This window comes from Homalodisca vitripennis, chromosome 7, assembly GCF_021130785.1.
Source record: "Homalodisca vitripennis isolate AUS2020 chromosome 7, UT_GWSS_2.1, whole genome shotgun sequence".
NCBI lineage: Eukaryota > Metazoa > Arthropoda > Insecta > Hemiptera > Cicadellidae > Homalodisca > Homalodisca vitripennis.
The window spans coordinates 59,116,966-59,137,632 of NC_060213.1; the positions used below are offsets into that span (position 1 = coordinate 59,116,966).

The 20,667-nt window shown below is 33.1% G+C and overlaps 1 protein-coding gene across 1 annotated transcript in view; it reads left to right on the forward strand.

The window, feature by feature from the left end:
* Positions 1-12,547, forward strand: part of LOC124365870 (protein white-like) — a 54,104-nt gene extending 41,557 nt beyond the window's left edge. The window contains exons 7-13 of the mRNA XM_046821963.1: positions 1,606-1,786; positions 3,144-3,299; positions 5,091-5,222; positions 6,086-6,314; positions 8,518-8,623; positions 10,791-10,962; positions 11,689-12,547. Of these exons, the coding sequence (XP_046677919.1) occupies positions 1,606-1,786; positions 3,144-3,299; positions 5,091-5,222; positions 6,086-6,314; positions 8,518-8,623; positions 10,791-10,962; positions 11,689-11,790 (1,078 nt within the window). The 3' untranslated portion in view covers positions 11,791-12,547. The remainder of the gene's footprint in view (positions 1-1,605; positions 1,787-3,143; positions 3,300-5,090; positions 5,223-6,085; positions 6,315-8,517; positions 8,624-10,790; positions 10,963-11,688) is intronic.
* Positions 12,548-20,667: the final 8,120 nt, after the last annotated feature.

A 20,667-nucleotide genomic window follows, 5' to 3' on the forward strand; every position in this document is an offset into this window, starting at 1 on the left:
ATATCTCAGGTAGAGAATCATGTGTTCCATATTTTAAAGAATTCCAGATAATGACTCTTCCATGTATGTACATATATTTTAGCTTAGTTAGTGTTAAGGAAAACTTAAATAATTATAATTTTAGAAATGAAGTTCACACCTATAATACTAGACAAAATTACTTACTTGATTGTATTTCTATAAAACTAGAAAAATCAAAAAAAAGCCATGTGTTTATGAAAATAAAATTATTTAATAAGTTACCAAAAGAAGCATGGTCTGTAAACCTTAGCAGATTTAAATTTATTCTGTCAAAATGGTTGAAAGAAATTGCCTTTTACTCTGTTAGTGATTTTTTGGCCTGTGATATTAGTACTTTAAGATTTTAACTGTATTTTTAAATGTCATCTTGTTTTTTAATTTATTTTGTAATTTTAATGTCTATGTGTTATCTATTTATTTATATAGATATATATTTATGTCTATGTTTATTAAACAGTCAAGATATTTATTCTTTAGGAAGATGCTTAAATATATAATAAATTTCTAGACCTTATGTAAAATATAAATAATGTTTATTAACTGTTTATTTATTTTGCACATGTATATATATATTTTTTTTTTTTGTAGAAATTGTATTAGATGAAACTGTATTTTATTTGACTTTGTCTATTGCCATGTGCTTAACGACAATAAAATTCTTGATTCTTGATTCTTGCTTAAAACTTTGACTATCAAATAGTGCCATGAATATTGAAAGTATTATAATAGGTACCCTATTATTGTAAGTAAATGGGTTATTATGCACTTGCTTGTGTTTATACAGTACCTTAATATTCATCCATTGTACATCAAAATTATGATTATACATAGAAAGAATGAGAGTGATATCTTGAACTGACATCAGTTTGGTGTTTTCATTTCAAAATCATGTAAATTGTTCTTTCATTTTAAACAAAACAAACAAGTGTTATATTATGATCTCTTTTACATATCAATACAAATTACTAAGTTCTTAATTATACTTAATTTTATTTAAAATGGATATAAATGTCACTGTCATGACAAAATTGATCCTGTCTAAAAGTCTAATTTTCCTGTTCACTTCCTTACATTCTCCTAATTATATTTGAAGATAAATCGTGTGTGTGTGTGTGTGTGTGTGTGTGTGTGTGTGTGTGTGTGTGTGTGTGTGTGTGTGTGTGTGTGTGTGTGTGTGTGTGTGTTATAGTTTATTATTAATAGAACATATTTTATTATAACATAATGGAACACCATTTGGGAATGCCTACTAAACTCTTAAGAGGTATAACAACATAAATGTCAGCTGATGAAATTTGGCAAGCAACATACCTTGCAGACTTAGATAAAACTTTTCTCAACAGGATTCAGCATTTAAAGGTGGTTAGATTCAACTGCAAAACTAAAACAAATTTAAAAAAAGAAGAGGGGTAGAATAAATCCCAATTTGTGATTGGGAAAAATAAAAATAAAATTGTTATAAACTAATCCTAAAGTGTATCCAAATACTGTTCTATCGTAGATCCTAGTTTATTTGAAGAATTTCAAAAGATACACTTAGAGAGTAAAAGATGTTGAGATGTACTGAATGTACTATCATGGCAGTATGGGAGCGGTATGTCCGAGTCACTACAATCCTGCAGACTTCTTCATCCAGCTGCTAGCTGTGGTACCTAACGCTGAGGAGTCCTGCCGTAACATGATCGAGATGGTCTGTGACTCTTTCGCCACTTCCGAGATCGGATCCAAAATCTCCATGTTGGCTGAGGTCGGGGGAGGGACAAAGGTAACTCACTTTCTTATTTATGGAAAATCAATTCGGAATGAGTTTAAATATTTTGTATTTGTTGTACTAACCAATAGCACACATTTAATATTGTAATTACGTTAATGTGACATATATCTCTGACTATCAAAACAAGTGGGTTATCTACCCCAAAAAAACAGCTTCAAACACTTTGATTTTTGAATATTCATTTTTAAATAATTATGATATTAATGATCAAACCATAATCCAGTAACTTCTTATAATATTGTATTCATGGGACATTTTGTTTTCAAAGAAAACAAAAAAGCATTATGAATAAAAAAATAGTACTTCATTGAATTATTAGATAAAAAAAAAAATAAATAAAAAAAAGTAGAGAATATCCAATAAGAAAGAGCTTCTCTAATGTACTTTGATATTTTTCAATTGGTATAGAAAGCATACAAACAATTGTTTACTAATAAGTTTCACAAAATATTAACATCTACTCTACATTATGAAGTTCATTATAAAATTGTATTACTAGAAGATCTTGTTTCATGGCAGTGTTTGTTCATAAATGAAAACCCCAATCTATATCAAATCATACATATAGTTAAATGAAATAATTCCTGGATCATAAACCAAATAGGATTTATTTTCAGAAATATTTATTAAAATGTAGATATTTTATGCAGTATATGTATTACGTAATGAGAAGAAAAATTTGTTCAGTGACAATTTGAATTTTGAACCAATGAAGGTGTAGTAACAATAATTGCATCTACTTACAGGATAGACAAAAATGAGTTGAACTTTATGTAGAATAACTCATTTTTCTAACTTATTTTTCAATATATTAAAAACTGTATTTTCCACAAATGTTTATTTACAAATACTAAAAAGTTAGAACAAATACAAGGGTAGTTGGTTAATTTTTAACAAGTCAAAAAGTCGTATTGTAAAAAAATGTCCTATTTGAAAAGTAATTCCCAAAATTATGATATATTATTTTTATAATTAAAAAAGTAAAAAGTATGATTGGAGCAATGCAAAGATTTAGTGTAAAACATTCTGAGATGATTACATATTTAAATGTTATTAAGCACCAAAATAATTTATGGTAAAAAAATTTACCTCTGCTACAAATGTAGAAACCTCATTATTCAAACTGGGTTGGAAAATGTAGTTGTGGTATAAAGAATGTAAAGTTTACATGAACACAAATTAAAAGATAAGTAGTCATAACAAATTATGGCATTAATTTAGAATTGCACCACTGATAATCTATTCCACAAAATTTCCTATGTAATTAATTAATCAATGCTTTGGGTTTCCTGCTTCAAGTATACTTTTCCTGTACAATGCAGTGTGAGATCAACCTCAATCTTTTCAGGTAAAGTCTGCTTGGAATTGGTCTGACCCCTTCAACAACTCTGTGTCAATGTACAAAGCTTCCTGGTGCGCACAGTTCCGAGCAGTTTTCTGGCGTTCCTGGCTCAGTGTCAACAAGGAACCGGTGCTCATCAAGGTCCGAATACTCCAGACTCTGGTGAGTCCTGCTTTATTACTAACTACACATTTGCTTTTTTATAGAGGGAAAGAGCCAGAGACTCCACACTTAATCCTGAAAGGACCTTTGCGCCTCCCCTACTTAAGTTTTGGCCTTCAGAATCTAAGGCTTTAATAGAAGCCTATAAGATTTGAGGGCTCATGTTCTCTGATACCCTTTTGACTAAGGAGATAAGCTCCTAGGATTTTTTTCTGAGTTTGCAAATGGAAGCAGGTTAAGCCATATGTGTTCCGATGATTTTTTACTTCTCAACAGGGTTCATTCATCAGTCTAGCTTTGACCCACCTTCATTAGATGTTTCCCAAGAGGGTCATATCTTTTTAGCATCCATAGCACTAATTGTATATCCTCCTTTGAGGATCTTAACCATCCTCTTGCATATGGAGATATAAACATTTTTTATTGCCTGCACATTTGTTACTATCATCTCACCAAATATATTAAATTCAATGCAACATTGTAATTCGTCTTTCATTAGTTCCAAGATCATGCAATGAAAATTGTTGTAATTTTTTTAGATGTAAAGTTACTAATTGTCATTTATAAACAAATAAAGGTCACAGATACACTTTTGTACTCTATGTATCCTAACGTTTCACTTTGGGCTTGCACAGTCTGGCAATGCAGTGGGCTCGTTATCTTGTCCTACCTGCCACATGTATCCGGTCTGACATCTAGGCTTTTTCCGAAAACCACACTTTTTCTTCTAAATGTAACTAACTCTTAATAACAAAATATGGATTTTAAAGCGGATTTTCTCTGGATCATGAAAATCTAAAAATATTTTTGGTCAGACTTGTAACGGCCCTGAAAAATAGTAACATTTACACATAATATGTTTTATTTTGTTAGCAAATACGATATTTAAAATTGTCTGATTTGGATTATTTTACATATTTATTACAAATATAGCACGGTTTATAACCTCATGTTAATAAACATTAAAAATAGGCATAACAGAAAATTTGAAGTTTCTGACTTTGAAAGAATATCCTTAAGACATGTACCTGTGAATAAGAAAGAAGCTCTCTACATCATTTTACAGAGTTCCTGATAAATATTTCACAGCAGATGTGCCCAATGAAATGTGAGAGTGACATTATAAGTTGTTATGTTGACAAGGAAATGTTGACTTATACTACTGAAATGGCTTTGGTCAGCAAGATAATGTTGAGTAACAATCCAAACCTAACTTTTTTCATGATGTAGAACTTCTTGAAACATAAACCTTTAGAGAAATCATATCTCGGACAGGTTTATAAAAATACAAAGTTTCTTTTATTTTGGTTAGGGACTTTTCTGTTACCATAAACTGTACAATCTTTGGTAGCCTTATTTTCATCACCAATGATAAAATAAAGCCATGGAAAATCAGTTGCTCAACTAAAAATAGTTACGCAATTACCTTTAAGCCGTTGGTTCCCAGGTTCCCAGGTTAAGTGTTAATAGAGGGCTTCTTTAGCCTTAACTTCGCCTGGTAAAATAAGACATCTTTACATTACTTTACAGTACATTGTAGTTGTACTTGGTCTGATATTGGATTGGAATGGGATTTTGCGATATTGGACATCATCCATTGGGTATTGAAGAGGGAGATATAACTTTCAAATGCATTAACAAATATCACATATACAAGGGAAATGCTATTTATCACTCAAGAACTAAGTATCAGTTAAAACTATTAAGTTTTAAAATGTCTCTTTATAAACTTCATCTAGAGGTTGCACTGTTTTGTCAAATGACTGCACTACTTATTCTGCATTTTTACAGATGGTGTCACTAATGGTGGGTATAATATATTTTGGTCAAGATTATGATCAAGATGGCGTTATGAACATCAACGGAGCTCTCTTCATCTGCATCTCAAATATGACCTTCCAGAATGTATTTGCTGTTATTACTGTAAGTTTAGCACTGTGCAAGTTTTTTTAAGAGGGATCAAAAGTATTTTTATAAATTAATGTAGTTTATTAACATTTTTGTAAATAAACTTTTCCGTCATTACAGGCAACAAAAACAGTACTTTTTGTGACCTGCAATGTTATCTTTTCTTTAATTGGAATAAATTTATAACATATAGAACAAGTTTTATCATTCAAAAAGCAGGTAGTACCTAGTTTTAGTTTCTTGTAAATTAACATGCTTAAACAGACCTTGTATACTCGCAAAAAGTGTGTAAAAAATCCTTAATTTCTTAGTTTATACACTAATTTTTATGTATGCATGCTTAGTTTTGATAATTGGTTATAACAATCCCTTCGCAATAACTGTTGTTAAAATTTAACTATGAATTTAAATATTTTACAAGACAGCAGAAACCCAAACACATGGCAGAACTTTGACTTCTGTATCAGGCACATACGCTAGCCAAGGTTCACGCTGGCTCCTTCAGTACCCCTACTCCTTGAACTCAGCTTAGGCAAGATGAAATGGAACAAAAGATCCAGGAACTTGCTACTCAGCTCGGTAAAAATCTCAAAACTGAGCACCCCAGTCAAATCAGAAAAACCAAATCAGTCTTTAGTTTGGCAAACCAAAAGGCTGGCAATGAAGAGAATATTTTCAGTATCTCCTTGTGGTAGGAAAAAGTAAATCAATACAAGGGATGATTTACTTAGACATCAGACTTCGAAGCCTACTGAATTTAGCTACTCAATTCATCATTTTGGCGGAAAAGATGTATTTAGATGGTCTCAAATCTATCGATTGATATCAATAACCAAGTATTGTTTGAGTATATTTTCATATATTAACTACTTTTACAGGTGTTTTGCTCGGAAATGCCAGTATTCATGAGAGAACACTACAATGGGATGTACCGGACGGACGTGTACTTCTTGTGTAAAACACTTGCAGAGGTGCCAATATTCCTCGTGATTCCAGTCCTGTTCACCTGCATCATGTACTACATGGTGGGGCTCAACCCTGATCCTAGCCGCTTCTTCCAGTCCATAGTCATCATTACGCTGGTCAGCAATGTGGCCACGTCCTTCGGTGAGTCCAGGGGAAACAAATCTAGTCTTAATATGATCATAATTACATGAATTTACTTTTTTTGGACAATAAGGTCATATATTTGTCTAGCAATATTTCCCTATTTTCCTAGTATTTCCCAGCAATAAATTTCATTAGATCTGCCTTTTTTGATACAAATTATAGGTCCAAAACAGTGCAGTGACCACAATTATCAACACGTTTACATTGACTTACGGCTCTAGAGTATCACTCACTCTTTCTTAAAACCCGGCATGAGGCTCTAGAGGTTGTTGTGGAGCTCTAAATTCCAACACTTCTGATCAAATGTAACTTATGGCATTTTGGAATCCAAATTAATACTTTTTTGCAAAAATCATGTTTACAGTTTTTTGACATATTTAGTGCAAAATACATATGACATGTTAAAACATTAATAAAATCTGACATTCGTGAACGTGTATTTTCAGTTCGCCCATTAAGTACCAGGCTTATAATATCTATTCCTGCAGCCAATAACTGAGTACGAGCTGATATATAGAGAGTAGATATAAATGTTTTGTATGTTTCCACTGAAATAGTAGATCATATTTTTGTCCTTGATCTCTGATTTGATTCAGGCAGCTTAGATTGTCTGAAAGACAGTCCAGTCATGCGTTACCAGCTGCTAGCCTACAACGCATAAGTTAAATGCAGTTCTTATTTATTATGAAATACAATGTGACAGTAATATGTGTCTAATCAATAATTCTAATAAAATAAATTGTACTCCATTTTTATGGTTTTTAAACCTCACTAAAAATGGGATTAAATTTCATAATTTTTAGACCATGAAATAAGTGCATTATACGTATACTATGCATTTACAATTTACTTGATTGTTTTTTTATCTAGTATCTTAGGATATTTGGGTTCAAAAACCCTTTCCAAGGCAATCACAGGTCTATAATTATCCAGCATGTATAGGATTAAGTCTCCTTCAATCAAAAAGTCTATGCAACTTACACAATCCAAACAAGAGTATTGTGTAAAATTTAACTATCCTCATGTAAAGTTAAACAATCCTGTTTATTCTATTTACAGTTTTTATAGCAGACGATCAAGTTTTTTTTTCATTTCAAAAGGAATATAAAAAATAACCCATGTCACAAGTAGTTGTGATAGTTAAACAATCTTTTGGTAATGACAATTTCAATGGCTATTTATCTAATATACTATATCTATTATATATTTCACTACATTGATTTTATTTTATTTTATATATATATATATATATATACATATATAACCTATAATATAGTTTATATCTAGTATTATTGAATTAATACACAGTATATATTTATCTCAGGATACTATAATGTACACATATAAATTAAATTAAGTTAAATATGTACAATATGAGAGATATTTTAATTATATATTAGGACAGGTAAATATATTTTTGTAGTCTTAAGTAAAAAATTGCATTTTTATTTAATTTCATTCTGAATTGAACTTCACATGTGTATTAATGTTTAGAAAACAGTTGATACAATTGAAATACATCTAATTACACATGATACAGAGAAATGAACGTAATTTTTCTCCAAACCACAATTGCATATATATTTTATTTTAAATCCAATCAAACCGCAACGTGCACAGGAATACAGGTAACATGAGTTGGCCACGAAACCACACAAGTGTTGGGTTAGCAATATTCTGTGCCCCCAATACTTACTTGGAGTTTAGTTTAGAAGTCAAGTCTGTGACAGAGTCGTATTTCAGACACTGCACTACATGTAAGGTGAACTGGAGATAAACTCAACATTCACATTGATCTAACACTTCCACCATAGCTATGTTATGTGTACCCAAGTAAGTACATTTGCAATGAGTTAGTTGTGTTTTGAGATGTGAGGAGTTTTTAATCATTTCAAGTGACATATCTTCAAAGTTACTGTCTAAAGTTTAAGAGCACTTATTTCTATGTACCTATAAATATCAAATCATTAAGGAAATATAGTGGGAAATGGGAACACTTAACTCTTGATTTTATCACCCAAATCAACACATGATTTCCGTCTGTTGCAGTTGTTTTGAGTGGGTTCTCAGATTTAGTGAACAAAGGTATATTCTAAAATGTGCGTTTCATCTCTTTATTGTCTGAACCTAATTCATTGGGGTTTGGGGTGTTGCAAAATCTCTCATCTTCAGTCTAATCTCTGTTGATCGATTTGCACAGGTTACTTCATCTCCAGTGTGAGCTCCAGTATAGCCGTCGCCCTCTCTATCGGACCGCCAATCATCATTCCTTTCCTTCTCTTTGGAGGTTTCTTCCTCAACGTCGGGTGAGCACTCCAGCTTTTGTTAAATGTTCTTCCACAACATGAAGGAATCTGAGTGAAATTGTCAATATTTTCCACATCAGACTATCTTTTAAGTAAAATTCACACCTCAAATATATAAATTTGTTTATTTATGCTGTTAATATACAACAAACAACTCAAAGAGTCAAATAAAAACATTCTTGCACTTGAGTGGGAGTCATCAATTATGAAATTTAAACCTAAGTATTAAGCCTAAGAGGAATTATTACTGTTAGAAATTCATGTGCATATGTGTGTGGATTCTTTATTAGCCTAGATGCTAAATTGGATTTTTTAAATTGAACAGGATCCAATTTTTTTGTACACGTTATGTATCAGGAGTATGATTTTATTAGCCTAATCCAAAAAATGCATTTAGTTATATCTTTTTCTATTTGCGGGTCATTTATTTTTTTAAGAGAATTGTTTTGTTAACTTTTGGGGAAATAAAAACACAAACGATACAAAAACACAAGTTTAAATTTTGCATACCTCCAATATAAAAATAAAGTTTAGTGGTCCTCCATCACAATAATTGTTTAATTGTCTGTCCAGTGTGCTGTTTTGAGACTGTATGGTTATCATTTTTACTTTTTTTTTAACCTTTAGTGCTTTTTAGAGGGGAACTGCGACCGAGATTGCTATTTGCCATATCACTCCGTAACTGGACTGAATTCAATGCAAGTCATTGGTCTTGTGTTCTCACTCCAGTTCATTTTTGACTACATTTCATAAGTGCCAAATTTATGTTTCTTTCTCTATTCAGTGGCTTTGGTACCTAGTAATTTCACTGCATATATATATATATATTTTTTTTTTTTTTTTCAAAAACACCATCTTACTGGAGAATATAATTCTCAACAGCTGACTGTTCTTTATTTGGATAAGTTTTTGCTGCTAAGACAATATTATTTTAACATCTGCTGCAGCAGTGTAACACTGGAAGAAATTCTATAGTAATCATTAGGGTTAAAGTTCACTAGCTTGGAAATCCAGGGGTTATTTTCTTTGTTTTCATTTCACTAAAATGTATTGTTTATCTGCCAAAGTCTTTTTTCCTGCCACGTTTATCTCCATCCTATAGTAGTTTACTTAAAAGAAAACTGTAACAAACCATTCTTCATATCTGCAGTTACCAATCTAAATAAGATATTAGAACACTTTAAGAAGAACAGAAGCAATGAATAAAGTTTAGTATGTAAATATAGTATTAATGTTCTCAACAGTTTACAATTGACATTGCTATAATCTGATGTGTCTTTGTTGTGCACATACATTTAGACAGGTTTGAGACCTTAATCATCCCTAATACCGCCATAACTTGCTTAAGATATCTTAAGAGTAGATAAATAAACATATTATAAATCTTAATATAATATTTTGATTTTTTTTCCAGCCATCATTTTATTATAAGGTAATCTTTTAAGACAAAGTTCTTATGTTTCAGAAAAATATGGGCTTTAAAATTATATGCCACCCGATAAAACATTTACATAACTCTCTGAGTAAGAAGTAGAATCTGGGAATCAAATTTTTCGTGGTTTAAGCGGTTTTCAAAAAAATAATGCATTATCTTGTGTTCTACATGATATATGACTATTATACTTCCCCAAATTACATATTTTTTTCACACATATATGCTGCTGAGTTGTAATTGTGTTAACTATAACGCAGCTAACTAGTGAATGTGACGATTTATTGAAGAACATTTTAGGAAGAGATAAGATATGGCACTTTCTTTACAATCTTAACTAATCAGCCACATGATCGGCAGGGATGAGGCAATCACAGTCTGAAGTGAAATCTTAACACAGAAGCAATTTTAAACCAACTTTTTTATCTATTGGATTTGTAATATCTCTTAGAAATTTAAATTAGAAAAGGTACAAAAACCAAAAGCTGTATTTATTTATTAATAAATGTAGCTTTTGGAACAAGTTTATAAATTTGTTAGCCATTGACGTTTCTTCAGTTCATTTCCTAAAACATCACAAATAACAATATATTGTCCTGTATGACAAAAATTATCCTACTCATAATAATCTAATATTGAATATCTGTTCTGAACAAGGTGGTAGGAGCTAGGTTAGTATTGTCACTCGTGTTGTTTAGTACAAATATTTCCCTACATTCTGTTTTGAACTTACAGATCGGTTCCTCCGTACTTTAAGTGGCTTAGTCACCTGTCCTGGTTTAAGTACGGGAACGAGGCACTGCTAATCAACCAATGGGACAACATCAAGGACATCGCTTGTACACGTTCAAACACAACCTGCCCGAGCGATGGTCATGTCGTGTTGGAGCAGTTCAACTTTAGTGAGGTCAGTTTGTCCAGAGTAATGTTGTAAGGTTTTGTTGCCAATCCTACCAAATACAAATTATTAAATCTATGCTGGATCAACGCTATTTTAAGTACATTTTTTTGGCTGGTGTATTGAAGCCTTTATCTAACAAATGGAACTCTCACAGCCTACAGTAATGCACAGTAAATAATTAAAATCTCACTATACATTACGACAGTTAAAGAGTTTACACACACACACACACACACACACACACACATATATATATATATAATTTCTTGGCCGATTTTTATGTCTAGGCGTCAAAATACTTGTAATTAAATTTAGCAACTCTTATTACCCATAAAAATGTTCATGATCTTATTCGTTTTTATGGTTAGCTTTAAAAACTAAAACTGTCTACCATCTTAAAACATGGTATGATAATGGAATTTTAATTTTTCTCTTGTTTTAAGACTCAAGAAAAGTAACTATGCTAAATTGGAGTTTTACCTTTACTGGTTTTTTTTAAATAATTAAAAACACGTACATACAGGCAAATGGTAAACTAAGAATTTCTTACTCATTTTTGTATTACATTTTATTTTTAGCTTCGTATGAAGAGTAAATGCCATAAATATTCCCAGAGAGTTTGCAAACACCCTGTGTATATATATGTATGTATTTATATATTTTTATATATTTTATTAAAAATATATATTATATATATATATATTTTTATATATAAAACTGTATTTGTTACAGAGAAACTACATCTGGGACTATATTTGGTTGGTGGTTCTTATCATCGGATTTCGAGTGGTGGCATTCCTTGCCTTGCTCTACAGAACTTCCAGAAGACGGTAGAGCCCTTTAAATTAATTTCCAACAAAAATTATTCCAATGTGCCAGGAGGCTATTCTATGAAGTTACAGTCCGTGTCAAGATGAATTTGTGAAAATTGTTCTGTAACGAAACATTTAAAATCTATTTTGTTCTTGAACATGTGCTACTGTAAATGTTTGACCTTTATATTAGAGTTTAAGGAAAAATATCAACATAACTTACTACCTTTTAAAGTATATTCTTAATTTATGTACTCAAAGAATACATTTAAAACTCGTTTATCAGGAAACGTTACAATACAAATGCAAATTTGTATGTTATGAATTCTTAAAAAAGTAAATAGACATTGGTTTGACAGTGAATTGGGCTTTGTATTAGAAGTGGGGGAAAATTTAAGTTTTCTATTGTTAAGAGTAGGATGACCCTTACTAACATTTATTTGCTATGCCAAAACATGAAATATTAAGCATTTAATATAATATGAGAATTCAGCATGTTTTCCTTTTTGAATTAATTTTTATTTTTGAGATTTATAAATGGTATTTAAATTTCATATAATTTATTAAACAAGCGTATTTAATAAAATTAAATATGCTTTTTGAATAAATAGTTGACTGCTTGCTGATTTTTACTATACTTTAGATACATATATTTTTATTTTTCAGACAGATAATGTATTGTTCTACTAAGAATGTGATAATGTTGTTCCTTTTTTCAAACTGTATGTTAACGATATATGTAACTTAAAATGTTAATTAAGGTGGGTGTTATATTCTTCCTTTCTTAAGAGAAGGAGTAATGATACAGTCCAGTATTTAATTGGCAGTAGTAATTAAAGCTCTACTTTTTAACCCGTCATCAGTCGCACTGGCTTGTGTAACGCCGTCAGTCGCACTCGGTCTTTTTGACCGAAATTTAAAAATGTGAAAATTAAAGACAAGCAAGTAATTTTTCGAGTAAAAACTTTAATTTATTACATTGTTATATGGTTGTTAATTATTATAAACATCATATTAGTTGTATAATACAAATTTTGAAGTCAAATATAAATTTCTACTTGTTCAAAGTTGAAAAAATACATTACTCTGTAAATAAGACAAAACATTATTATAAAATTTAAAAATTCTACTATATGGAGAAATTTATGGAAATAATATTCTAATTCTAGCTACTTTATTAGTAAATTAAAAACAACAATATTTTATAAAGAAATGGTAGTTATCATCAAAAGCTTGTTCTGAAGCGGATTAGTCACTGTCACTTTCTTGTCCTGGCCGACGTCCCGGTCCTGCACACTGCACACAAAACGGATTAGTGTGTTCTCTACAAACAAAGTCTCCACATTTTACACATTGTGTTTTGGTTCTTCGGCTTTTTTTTGTGCCACACATGTAGCAACGGCCAACTCCGTCCACTGCCTGTCCCTGCCGCTGCACAGCTTGTGCTGGAAAAGCATCACCTCGGATTTCAAATAATTCTCTTATCTTGGTTTTGATATTCTGTGGCATTGAAAATATCTGAACTCTTACCCTCATTTGTTCTGCACAGAGACTCCAAGCTAGATTTTGTAGAAACATTCTTCTACTGACGTTGTCGTTGGTAACAGCCTTATAAACAATGTAGGCATTTACACCACTTATGTTTAAAATTGAGAAAAAAACTGTAAGTGGCCATCGTCTGCTGATTCGGGAGACTGAATACGTGTTTTTCATCTCGTCTACACCCCCTTTGGTCAAGTTATAGAATGTCAAAATTTCAGGTTTTTGAGCTTCGCCACTGTCCGGATCAATGGCATCAGACGCATGCATTGTGGACAGTAACGTGACGACTTTTTTCTTACTTGGTACGTAAGACACAACAGTGCAGTTTGGTCTGAAAGCAAATATACTACTTTGTACTGGTCGATCTTGTAAAGTATTGAATAGTAGTGGAAGTTGGGGTTTATCTTTACGAATTGTTCCAACTACTGTCAACCGATGGATATCTCTAAGACAGCCATTGGCACAGACATAAACCAATTATCCATGGTTATGTTTCTACCAGTTCCAGCAATCATCCTGGCTGAATCATCCTCTCGACTACATCCATTACTCTATTGCTTTGTCTATATGGACCAGGCGGCTGTACTGCTGGGTAAATCTCTAATTTGACTGTATAAAATGTTCTGGCACAGCATAATGCAAATATTTTTATGCCATATTTGGCAGGTTTTTTTGGCATATACTGCTTGAAGTAACATCCACCTCTAAATGAATCCAACATTTCATCAAGAGTTAAATACTCACTTGGTGTGTAAGCATTTTGACATCTTTCGACGAATGGATCGAACAATGGCCTTATTTTAGCTAGGTTATCGACCGCCAATCTTTCTTCTCGATCGTCGGTATTGTCAAAACGCAATGCTCTGAGCAAAAATGCAAAACGCCTTTGGTTCATTACCCTACGAAATATGTCAATGCCAGTGCCATCAGTACTCCATAAATCACTTATATTTTGATGTGATGACTTCATAACACCAGCATAAATGAGCAAACCTAACAAAGATTTAAGTTCGGTAAGAGTTGTAGGTAAGGCGTCACGTTCACGCTCATAGTTTTCTTGGGCTGCCTGAATCCATTTATTAGTATTTAATACTATTTGTTCAAGTTCTTGATCTGGTAAGAATAAAGCAAAGGCATCTGAAGGTGACCTAATGTTGCGAGCGTCTCCTTTGGGTCCTGGAAGCCTTATAACTACATTATGTAGTCGAGCTCGACCTTGAGGTGCTCTTCTTATTTCAGATAAATCTTTATCCCATATAGTAATTGAATCCTTACCTAGATATTTCTTTCCGTCAGCTGTGTATTCTGGAGCTGCTATTCTTCGGCCTTGAAAAGCTGGCACTCCCCCTTGCTGTAGGCCCCCTCTCCACCTTTGATTAGCTGTCGCTCCTCGTAGTTGACCTATTGCTGATCTTCTTCCCCTCCCTGCTGCTCCTACCGGAGATGGACCGGGTGCTCGTTCCGCAGATGGACCCGCTGCTCCTTCCGCAGAGAGACTCGCTGCTCCTACCGGAGATGGACCGGGTGCTCGTTTCCCAGATGGACCCGCTGCTCCTTCTGCAGAGGAACCCGCTAGTCTTCTAAATACACCTAATCCTCTTCCAGGTATACCTAAGAGTGCTCCTCGAAGTAGTCCTATTGCTTTTCCACGTGGTGGAAGTGGGGATGATGGCAGTATCTGGCGTGTTGTCTCAGAAAAAGAACTGACTGATTCCTCCGAATCGGTATCATGTTCACTTTCATGTACAACGTCAACTTCCTCGTCATCATTTCTTATAATGACATCATCCTGGACATCTTGAAATAGTTGTCTCCGGACTATAGACAAATTTTGCTGAAGTTCAACATTTCTTTGTCTTTCTTCCCGCTCAACACTAAGCAGGAGAGCTGCAATTCTTTCTTCTTCGTTTAGCTCCATTGTGGATAGGTAACTTAGTAAAATGTATAACAGAAATAACAATTTAATATAAAAAACCACACACCGTTAGTCGCACTCAGTCAAAAGGACCGAACAATGTAAAGATTCACCGTCACACCGTCACACCGTTAGTCGCATTCAGTCAAAAGGACCGAACAATGTAAAGATTCACCGTCACACCATTAGTCGCACTCGGTCAAAACGACAGACGCACTGTTTGCCCACTCTCAAGGTCACTCCGACTCAAACTGCTTTGCTGCCACCCCCACCCCTGCATTGTGTGTATCCCCACCAACAAAGTCATTGCGGGAGAAACCGATCTGACTACAACTCATTGTTTAGTGAATGAAAATGGAGGGCGTCGGTCAAAATGACCGACATGCGACTGATGACGGGTTAAGAGAGATGTTTTTCAATTAAAAAAACTGCAACTAGGACAGTTTTGATGTATAAAAACTAAACGTTTATTCTTTTTATAATTTAAAGAAAGTGGAATGTCCTATTTAAAATATACAGTACATGGTACACGTGTGGTCTATATTATAATCAAGCAATTTACTTGAAAAACAAAGGTTTAAGGTCTAGACATTTCATTTTTATTGTCTAAAAAAGAAGTAAACTTATAAAATACTAATTAACAATATCGATGAAATTTTGTAAAGTCAATCTATGTAAAATAATTGTACTACGTATTAGTTGTAATCTCAATGTTTATAGCTAATTAGATACTTTATTATTTTTTGACAATTTTTAGTTTATTTTGATGGATTATTTAAAATTGTCAGTATTTTTGAGTGATTTTATAGTATATTATATTTATTTTATACTGTTATTATTATTAAAATATTTGTCTACAGTTTTTGACGTTCATTTCACTCTTACTTCATAGTGTTATAAAATTACTCTTCTACTTCAAAAATGCCCTTTTTAAAGGCACTACAGTTGTGGCAGAATTTCATAATTGTTGACATATCTCCATGACAGCTGTTCCTGTTAAGTAAATGGTTACTGGAGATAGAGGTTTAATAGACTGTGACAAAAGGTATCTTTGACAATAGACAGTATACAAAAGTCTTTATTTACAGCTCCATCATAAAGAACTATAGTAGCATCAGATCAATATAAGAAACGATTAAATAACTAGCACGAAACATTTAATTCTCCAAGTTATTTCAGTCCACTTTGTTGTCTTTTCCTTCCAGTGCATAAAAAGGATTAATAAATTAATAATTCTCTATTTGTTTTTAAAGTACTTGATGGCACATATCTTGGGGTTTACTAGCAAGTTTTCCATAATTCAGCTACCATATATTATGAGGGTTTCTTCCTCTTACAGATAAAGGTCATGGATCGGCAGATGGAAATCTGCTGCATTACTAGAGTTTATATTACAACCCCTAGAGACTTCTCTCTCATGGACAAAGGTGACTGCATAAAAGAAGATACAAAGAAACAACTATCAATATAGAGAGGTTAAAACATCAAAACTATCCTGGCCATTCTCCAGGAGGGTTCACTCCTGGCTGATTTATATCCTGCCATAGAACCCATACTGGGTACTGGAAAAAGCTGATGTGCCACTTAAATCTACCGAACCCAATGGATAACCATTAGCAGCACATCACTAAATGTAAATGTTGAGGTAATGGGGTTAAAAGAGCTGGTGGTGATCAACAGGCCTAGTTGACTGTGGGAAAGACTGTTGGAATGGGTGGGGTCCCTTATTGAAGTCTAACCTGGGGCATTTGGCTTCCCCTGCTCTTTGACTGTAGAGGCTGGAACAGGGTAACATAATAGTGCCAGTTAATTACTCCTCTTGGGACCTCAATAGGGGGTATCCCCTACACCCAACCTTACCCATCTGAAAGTAGTATAAAGGTCCTTTTAGGACTAAATGTAGCGAGTGATTCTCTCAAATTTTTATCTAAAGTAGACCTAAACAAAGAAAAGCTGGCCATCGCTCTTATTGCTTTTTTTATGTATAACCAGAATGCACTGTAGATTGCTTGTAGATTATTTCATCTAGAGCAGAAGCAGCAATAACAATAAATAATATACAATAATATAACAAATGCAGTCAGTATTTCACCCAGGTTCCACGAAAACTATCTACAGCCCTGGCACCACACTAGCCTCAGTTTTGAGAAATTATCTGAATGAGCAACTGATAAGCTAACCACAGCTGTGCATGTTTATGTGCTTGAGACTTGTATAGTTGTCAGCAAAGATCCATATCATAGATTACTCTTATTGTGTACATTATGCTGGAATTAAATCCTCACTGTTAAGTTCATACGCCATCAGCTCTATTAGTTACAGAACAGTAACAAAAATTATTAAAATATTTAGTTTTAAAGAGTATTTAAGAAAAATGTGCTTGAAGACCGGATTTAGAATAAAATTTATCATATTACTACTATGTGAGCTTTCAAGTGGTCTGTCCAAGCACAATAAAGTACAGTACAACAATTTAGTACAGTATTAAAATTAAGAAAATAAAGAAAGTCAGGCTAAAAGCAGAAACTTTAAATTAAATAGTAAATACAACTTTTCCAGCATAATACTTTTACAGATTTTACACATAGGCCCTATTATAAAATTTGTTAAACAATATTAATGTTAAATTAAATTAGACTACTATTATTATTTTTTATTATTCTGAAAGTATTAAGAATTTTCATTTTTTATACTAAAAGAATTAGAACGTTAACATGATCTCTGCATTATAGCAATAACCAAGTTGTACTAATATTCCTATAAAATAGGATTTTTTAGATACTACAAATGAATTTTGCAACAAACAAGTCTATCTGATGGTTTTACCCTTTAAATTACATACATACAATATCATACTTTATTATAGATGTATTAAATTATAAAGTAAATAATGCTGGTTTATTCAGAAGAATTTTTCGGTTAGTGTAACCAGAGAAGTTTAAGATATAATCTCTCTCACAATAATATATAAACAAAATATTCTAGCTTGATAATGGTACAAAAAAACTGTATTCTTACCATTATCAAGCTGGAATATTTTGTTTATATTTTATTGTGAGAGAGGTCATATCTCAAACTTCCCTGGTTACACTAACAAAGCAAAATTCTTCATACATAGAGTGAAAATAATGTATACTGTACACGACTCCACTATTCAGGAGGTCATAAATAGTGAATAATGTACAGGACAACTATTCTGGAGGCCATATTAATGTACACTCTACAGGAATCCACTATTCAGGAGGTCATAAATAGTATATACTGTATATGAATCCAGTATTCAGGTCATAAATAGTGTATACTGTACAGGACTCCACTATTGAGGAGGCCATAAATAATATACACTGTACATGAATCCACTATTCAGGTCATAAATAGTGTATACTGTACAGGACTCCACTATTCAGGTCATAAAAATAGTGTATATTGTACAGGACTCCTCTATTCAGGAGTTAATAAATAATGGGCACTTTACAGTAGCACTATTCAGGAAACAGGATTTTTCCGGACATTTGCCATCGTTTAGTGAAACAAGAAATCAAATTACAGTAGCACTACTCAGGCGTTTATACCTGTATTAATGTACACTCTACAGGAACACAATTTAGGTCATAAATAGTGCATATTGATACGGCTCTACTATTCAGGAGGTCAGAAAGAGTGGATATTGTTCAGGACCACTATTCAGGAGGTCATACATAATGTACAGTTCGAGTACTTTACCAGCGCGCGTGACCTTGAGTGTGTTGATGATAGGCGGGAGGGGCTGCGGGATAGCGTTATGCGCTGCGTCCCAAAAACATTTCTTTGACTCATCGGCGACAGCCTCCTTTCTCTAAATCGTACGGACGCAATAAACTCATCGCACTTGCTAAAAATAATTTTTTTTGTGACGGTGCTGAGTGTGGTGGTTGCTGGAGCTTTGTTAATACAGATAATGTCTGATCAGCTAAAGTCGAGATTCAAAGGTACAATAATTCTCGAAATCGTGAGTAATGTTTATAAGTTTATGACAGACCATGAAACCGTTAATATTCCGTTGTCGAAGGCTCGTCAAAGAACTGCTCCAGCAACTGGTGTATCACAGCGGGTTGTGACTCAAATAAACGGTGAACTTAAAAATTGATATAGTAATCAATTTTAAACTGACGTTAAAAAGATCATTGCGCCTTCATCTCTGTGGCTAGCACGTAAACGCAACCCGCCACACAGATAGCGTTTATTTGTCGAAAGGGTAGTATTTGGGTTCCGTGAGCGCAGCTAAATTCCTCCATCTGTAAAACCTAAAGTCCTCGAACTCTACAATGTATAGGAATCCATTACATAAGAGAACATAAATAATGTACACTGTACAGGACTAAGAAACTGGTTGACTTCCTTGAATATGTGCTAAGACATTTTACAGTAGTTTATGGGCAAAAAGAAAAGAATGGTTAATGTCCAAACCTTCTAATGCACAAGCTACTCTTTTCCTGATTTCTAACAGTCCGAAACATTACATAAGTTCTATCCCGCTAAGCCTATTGCTGTCTATCCCTATACAGTTTTTCAATATTGCACGAATTAAGTTTATATATTTTCACTCTTGTTTTTCACTTAAGTGAATTTAAAGATTTAAACTGTCGGAATTGACACGGTTTTAAATCATAATAGGCTTCTCAGCCCTATGTATGTAGGCTACACATATTTTCTGTGTGGGAACGACAACAGGACCCAACTAAAGCAATGACAATTTCATTACCGAAACTAGATTATATGGGCCGAACGCAGACGCTTTTATATACAAAAGTGGATTTTTTAAGACCAACGTATGTATACTATTTCTTCATGGGATGTTTATTATTATCATAATGGCTTTCACTAGGAAGGTTACGGAAATAGCTTTTTAAAGTTGTGCGCGAAGCCGCGGGTACTGGCTAGCGATAAAATACAAATCATATCTGGACTCTGGCGCTGCCACAGACCTGTCTCCTGAAATTTGGAGTCATGTTAGTCTGAAGTTACCAAAAAAGTGGCCGACGAAGAAGCTCACAATGAGCTCTTTCAAAAATGAATTCGTTTTACCACAGCCGGCTCTTAAGAGGGTCCGTGCCGGGTTAATTCCAAAATGAGCCTCCACAGAGCAGCACCAAAGTAAAGCAAATTTATGTTTAACCCCTTAATTTTTATTCCAACCAATTTTAATTTTCTATTGATAATCGTAGACTTTTATGTATAGAAGCCGAAGATTTATTTTATTTATAATAACATATTTAATCTACGTAGGCCTACACAAGTTCTATTTAAATTTGGAAATACAAATTTGTAGGTAGTAATTTTGTATGAGTTTTGAAATGTTTACTTTTTAAATCGGTTGAATAGTTCGATCCGGATGTTGCTGTTGTTACTTCCCGTGTTTATCTGTTATGCATGCGTCACCGGCAGTCTGACGCACCCACGCGC